This window comes from Psittacula echo (assembly GCF_963264785.1).
Source record: "Psittacula echo genome assembly, chromosome: 18".
Taxonomy (NCBI): Eukaryota; Metazoa; Chordata; class Aves; order Psittaciformes; family Psittacidae; genus Psittacula; species Psittacula echo.
Window position 1 is genome coordinate 5,147,424 of NC_137754.1, and position 6,840 is coordinate 5,154,263.

At 42.5% G+C, this 6,840-nt stretch overlaps 1 protein-coding gene across 1 annotated transcript in view; it reads left to right on the top strand.

Annotated features, from left to right (window-relative positions):
• Positions 1-5,620, top strand: part of SIK2 (salt inducible kinase 2) — a gene marked incomplete at both ends in the record, with an annotated part of 43,326 nt that extends 37,706 nt beyond the window's left edge. Inside the window, 6 exons of the mRNA XM_080631595.1 lie at positions 1,128-1,356; positions 2,110-2,394; positions 2,577-2,737; positions 3,354-3,470; positions 4,139-4,230; positions 5,041-5,620. Coding sequence (XP_080487721.1) covers positions 1,128-1,356; positions 2,110-2,394; positions 2,577-2,737; positions 3,354-3,470; positions 4,139-4,230; positions 5,041-5,620 — 1,464 coding nt within the window. The remainder of the gene's footprint in view (positions 1-1,127; positions 1,357-2,109; positions 2,395-2,576; positions 2,738-3,353; positions 3,471-4,138; positions 4,231-5,040) is intronic.
• Positions 5,621-6,840: the final 1,220 nt, after the last annotated feature.

Genomic DNA, 6,840 nt, shown 5'->3' on the forward strand with positions numbered 1-6,840 from the left:
ATACAATCCATTAAATTAAAATAGAGGCAGCAAGATCCAGAATTTTCCTGTGCAAGCATCATCATTTTACTGATGCTCAAAACTTTTTATAGCTATTTCTTAATACTGCTTTAAATATTTTCCCAGAGTACTACCAGTAGCTATGACAGTGTCAGGTTTTATGCTAAATGTGTTGTTTTGTCCATATTTTACCCAACCTGATCCTACCAAAACCTTAGGAGTGACTTCTGCAGTGAGAAACTTATTAGAGCTGCTAAGGTATGAGAGAAGACAATACCCACCCCAAAACTGCACCACATGCAGGCCACAGTCCTCAAAACCCAAGTAGTTGTATATGGCAAATAATTAATTAAAGTACAGAAAGAGTCAGGACAAACTGATTTGGAGAATAAAAAGAGAACTAAAGTCCTAGAAGTATTCTAGGTTGGAAAGGCACCTCCTAAAGGACCTGTAGTCCAACCTGCTGCTAAATGCACATCTCACTTCAAAGCTAGATGAGGTTGCTCAGTGCTGTATAAATTTGACTGAATCCAAGGAGGGGAATTCCACAGCCTCTCTAGGCAACTTTTGTTTGCAGAGGAGCACCATGAACCAAATGGACTTTTGCTGGAAAGGGTGCATTTATCGTATTATTCTGGAACAAATCTTTGCAGCTCTGCAAGAATACTGCAGAATTAAATACACTACTATTTTTTCTTAGTGCTTACCTAAGCATGGTAAAGGAGCACATTAGGTATAGTAAGGGGAAACAGCAATATTGTGCACTCCATAAATATTATATATTTGTGACTAAGCTGGCAAAGGTTTTTAATAACTCTTTAAAAAAGCCCCAAACAAACAAAACCACGCAAACACCACAAAGAGAACATAATACTGTGGAAATGAAAGTACTTAGATTTAGGGAGTTGAGTACTAAGATGTCAGTGGTGAGCCTACCTGGAGGGAATTGTCTGTCACATTCAATTCTTAACAAGTCTCACTTAACTCAGTAGATTATAGGGAGGTTTACACATTTTAAATACCCAGGCTGCCTTCAGTCTACATGATAGGCAGAGATTTCCAGCACTTAGAGGTAATGTTCTCTGTGTGTAATTGAAAACTGCACATCTTTTCCCTGTACCATTTAGGTAAATGGCTGCCTGTTGGATCCTGTACCTCCCGTGACGATTAGGAAAGGATGCCAATCGTTGCCTACCAGCATGATGGAAACTTCTATTGATGAAGGAATAGAGACAGAAGGCGAGTCAGAAGATGACCCTGCACAGTCATTTGCAGCCCTACAAGCAGCTCGCTGTGGGAAGCGGCGTCACACTCTGGCAGAGGTTACCAACCAGCTGGTGATGATGCCAGGCACAGGTACAGAAGTTAGCGCAGACATCTCAAACCTCATTTCCTGCTCCCAGCACTCAATCTAATAAGCCCAGGATGAAAACCAGTAGGTTTTAAGAGTGACAAGCACAAGTCAGAGCTTTTCGGTTTCGTTACTTAGTATTTGCTATAAAAAAGGCCAAAGGGGGAAAAAAACCACAAAAACCACCCCAAAACCTGCTGTGCAGACAGGATAAAACCAAAGCAGCAAATATACAGCTTGCTACAGTCATGTGCAACCCCACTGGCAACTAGTAAAGTCTGGCAAATTGGTTTGGTTCTTTTTTCACATAGCTAAATGCCCCAAATCGTTCGTCCCCTAAGGGTGTGCTGGCAGAGGAGGACATTGGGGAAACTAAAACCTCTGAATTCTCAGGTATTCCAAAGTCAGCAAGATGACCAAGCCTTTCAGCTCAGGCTACAGTCTTAAAAGAATTATCAGGGAGAGGCAGGCAAACACAAAAAATGAGCAAACCCAAAACTGGACGCTCTCCAAGCAAGCCAGTGAACATCATCTGCGTAGTGTCTTACTGCTGCAGTAATGTAAAAACCAGTAGCAAATCCCCGTTCCGGTCCTGCAAATGTTAAATGACAATTGCTTTATGAACCTTGATTATCTGTTTTGTTTCCTCTAAGACAGTCGCTGTTGGCAGGAATAACGGGAGCCTGTAGCACTTCTTCTGCTTTGCTAAATTATTGCTGCACTTTTACTTTTATTCTGGCTTTTGTTTTTTGTCTCAGGGAAAGTCTACTCATTGGATGAAAACTCATCTCTGGGCAGTATTGATTCAGAGTATGACATGGGATCCGTTCAGAGAGATACTAAATTCCTGGAAGACACCCCTTCCTTGAAAGAAATGGTATTAACTAACCAACAAGCACCCGGAATGACAAGACCTTTCTTGGGTCTGAGACCTGCCAATCCAGCCATGCAGGCACTTGCCTCTCAAAAGCGAGAGACCCACAACCGCTCTCCAGTCAGCTTCCGAGAGGGGCGCAGAGCTTCAGACACATCCCTCACACAAGGTAATTACAACCATTGTCATAACACATTATGTCTAGACATGGTAGTACATGTGCTCCATACACAAGAAGCACCAAGCCACCTTGTAACTTGGTTGTTATTCAGCTTATCTCACATTTGTTGTGCCAGCCAGGTCCGAATCAACTCATTTTCTGACACGGGTTTTTGCCCAACTCTTTTCCAGGAATTGTAGCATTTAGACAACATCTCCAGAACCTGGCACGAACCAAAGGAATCCTGGAACTAAACAAAGTCCAGTTGCTGTATGAACAGATGGGATCAGAAGAACCTTCTCTCACATCAACTGCCACCCAGTTGCAGGACCTCATTAATAGTCCTTCCCAGGTACAGAAATCAAGCTCCATCTTTCAGATGCTAATGCTTTGGGACAGACAAGGAGAGGATAAGGTGTTCTAGAGATCTGCCAAGAGCTAATTTACAGATAAAGTTCTCTCTTTTCCTTTCTGTCTTCTGCAGAATAGAGAATGGCCATTTGCAGGCTAGCCTCTACCATCCTCATGATGTCACAGTGCAATGGCCTTGTGAGCTTTCCGAATCCAACATTTTATTGTATGGATGCCTACTCCATGCATATCCTCTCGACCATTATTGAAAGCTTTTCACCTTCCATGCTGAAGGTGTGAAATGACAGCTGCACAAAAACATTTTCAGAGTTCAGACAGTTTTCTAACCATGTACATTTACTATTTCAGAGGGCAAGTGAGAAAATTCATTATATATAATATATTATCATTTTAGTTACAGGTATAACTGCTATCTTGCAGCAGAGATTGTTCAAAGCTTTGTAACTTAAGCTCCCTCACCATGCAGTCAAAGCGGGGAGTGACACCAAAGACCAGTCCTTATAGCAACTGTGAAACCTCTGCCAGGGAAAATCCTTACAGGATTGAGGGAGAAAAGCTTTTTCTGGGGATGAAACTTGTTCCTCTTCTCTCTGCAGGAGGAAGCATCTCAGCAGCAGCAGGAAGCTGCATCTGCTTTCCCTAATGGTGCACATCCCCCATTATTACCCAGAAGACAGAGCTTAGAAACACAGTACTTACAACACAGGCTCCAGGTACCATACCTTCCCTCCACTGAATGAAACCCTCTGCTGTTACTAGACAGCAAACTAGCCTTTTAGATTTTGCTACTCAAGAAAATCTGTCAAAGGCTAAATTAGTGGAGAACAGCTGAATTTCCAATTACACTGAATTTCCGCCAGACACTAACCCTCATTATGCAAAAAGTATATTACTGCTGTTTTCTTACTCAGTCTCTTAACTGTATAGTGTTATTAAAGCAATTTGAAGTTAACTGCTAGTGAATACCTGTTATCAGTGTTGCACCTCATAAAGGTTATGCATCAGCATCTGAGGAGCCACCTCTGACCCCCTGGGCGGCTCTTACTGTCTGCCCCCCCCCCCTTTCTTTTTAGACCAATTTTCATATAGCTTTAGTTTTAAAAGGAACTTTTTTTCCCTAGCTTGCAGCTTCTCTTTCACTTGGGAAGAAATCCATCATTAGGTTTTTATCATGCCATCTATCAGGCAAAGATATTCTTTGTCTAAGAGTTAGAAGCCAATAAACAGTAGTGGCTGAGGTTTTAGGTGGTTTTAGCTCTACTGACAGCTTCTGAAAAACGGAGCTTGGGCAGTTACACTGTCTTAAGGATTCTTTCACTTGCGTTCTGGACTAATGCATTAAAATCAAATGCAATTTAAAACAGCATTGCTTTTCTTGCAGAAACCTACTTTACTATCAAAAGCTCAGAATACTTGCCAGCTATACTGCAAAGAATTGCCCCGGAGTCTGGAACAGCAGTTACAAGAGCACAGGTAAGAGGCTTTCAAACTATGCAGATATGTTATTTATTCTAACTCTCCAGAGAAATAAAGGAACTGGAACAATCTTTGTCCAATTATAAATTCTTTCAGAAAGGAAAGCTTCACTTTAAAATGTGTAAGGAAACAGCCCTCCTCTTAAAAGAGGGGCAACAGTCCTGCCATGTGTTTACAAATATCTGTGCTAGGAGCTCTTTATGAGCTAACACTGCTGCGATGCAGGTAAACAGCAAATACCTGCCTACTCCAGTTAGTGCTAATGGGTGTATAGAAGCATAGGCAGAAGCTACCCTACTACTAACATGGTCATACTTAATTGCACCCTCATCCTCCAAACCACCCCGTGTTTATAACCTACATATTGCAGTATATATCGTAAGTCGGAACATGGATGATGTATTTCTGCCTGCTGGGAAGCCCTGCAGTCACTGAGGTATTTCCTGTCTCATACCCATGATGCAATAACTTTACAGTAGAGGAAACCAGCTTTTTCTTGTTGTATAACATCAGTTTAGAAAAGACACTCCTCTGAAAACCTTGAATGGATTATAGCCAAGATTTTAATTGCCAGTTCAGTAGGTGATTAAAAAGCTTATCAAAAGGAGGTCTGAAAACTCACCCTCTGTGTATTTGCTGAAAGGTTCTGGCCTGCTGTAAAATTTAATCAACAAGATTGTCCAGAGATTGTCCCATTCTGTACTTCACTCCCTGCTAAACTGTTTGAGTGACTAGCATGCAGGACTCATGCTAGTGGCTTAACACTTCAAAAGGCAAAAATAATTGCTGTTTATGTCCTTGATTCAGGCTGCATCAGAAGCGACTCTTTCTCCAGAAGCAGTCCCAGCTGCAGGCCTATTTTAACCAGATGCAAATAGCTGAGAGCTCATACCCAAGGTCAAGTCAACTGCCACTTTCATGCCAGGAGGAGCAGCAGCAGCAGCAATCAACCCAGTTCAGCTTGCAGCAGCCTCTGAGCCCTGTGATGGAGCCCTCCTCAGAACAAATGCAATATGACCCCTTCCTCAGTCAATACCAGAAAGTACAGCTGGATCCACTGCCATCATCCCAAATCACCAGCTCATCACGGTTGTCGTCACCAGTTCAGGTGCAGCAGCCACCACAGTCCTTACCCTATTCATATCAGACTTGTGAATTGCCTGTTGTCACCTCTTCTGAGCCAGACTACCCAGACCAGTGCCAGTATTCCATGGACCCAGCACAACAGAGCAGTGTAGCATTGCCCGACAGCCAGAGCAGCTCTGCATCTCCTGAGTCCCAGTCAAACTATGATGCATTAGCCCTATCGGAATTGCCTGGACTCTTTGATTGTGAAATGATGGAGACTGTAGATCCCCAGCACAGTGGCTATGTCCTGGTGAATTAACACCATGGGGTGACTAACATGAGTGGAAGACAAGACAAATGGAGAAGCATGTGAATTTTTTGGGTTTGTTTTTTTTTTGTTTTACCCCAAAATTCATGGTAATTTTCCAACCCTTGAATTAACAGGGGAACTAAAAATCCACCTGACTGGAGAAAGAAAAGCAGGAGGTGGCAAGAAGTGTTTGGCCACTGGCCCCTCTGGCTGATGGCAGGGGCTAGAGAGCAGATAGTGCAGTTTCATCCCACAAAGAACTAGTTTGCATAGGAGGAGGCAAAAAAGGTGCATTTTAGAGCCCCTTATGATTCTATGACATTCACTTGGAGAAATGAGAATGAGTGCACATTGTATTGTACTTCTTGGCAATAAAAAGCAATAGTTTTCCTTGAAATTCAGGGTAGGTTTGGGTCTGCACTGATGGCAACTGTAATATTCTTGAAACAGTAGCGTGAGGTGGAATTAAAGGAGAGTTGCACTTCGGCATCCAGCTGCTGGTTAAGCTACTGATCGGGAACTACTCGATGGTAAGTCTCCAAGATCACCAGGCATCTCAGGCAGTCTCCACTTCCTCCTGCTAGCAAGTAAACAGTATTTCCCAAGCCTGCCAAGGAACTCTTAATTGCCCACTAAGGGAAGCTTCTGGATCCTCTGCTAAGTGACATGTTGACTTTGTCAAAAGATAACCTGGAACTGACACAGGGCACCACAGTGGTTTGTAGAGACCTCTGGGTGGGGATCAGAATACTGAAGTATAAAGGATTAGCTAACAGGGAGATAGAAGGTTAAGAAGTACCCTGACAAAAATCAAGAGCTCCAGCCAATGACATTTAAAACAAAAATATCCACCTGGGTGGCTTTTGAAATCAACCTGTTTTGCAGGCAGGCCTTTGTGGAAGGCTCTGTCTTGGAGAAGTTCTGATCACTGGAAAGGATCCATCTGTCCTTCGGTTGCATTTTAAAAGCAAGCAAGCAAACGAACTGTATTTTGAATTAGCAGTATGTGTTACTGGTGGTTTATTGAGCTTTGTATATTTGGACAATTATTTAGGGGTTTAGAACTTAAGGATAAAAACAATGAGCTTACAAAAACAACCCTGTGAAGTGATAGTGCTGTGCCTTTTTCAGTTCTTTATCAGCCTATATGCTTTTTTCTGAAGAAAGTAGACAATGCCCCATTTATATCATTGCTATAGCCAAAGTCCCTTCAGAGCACACGTTCCACC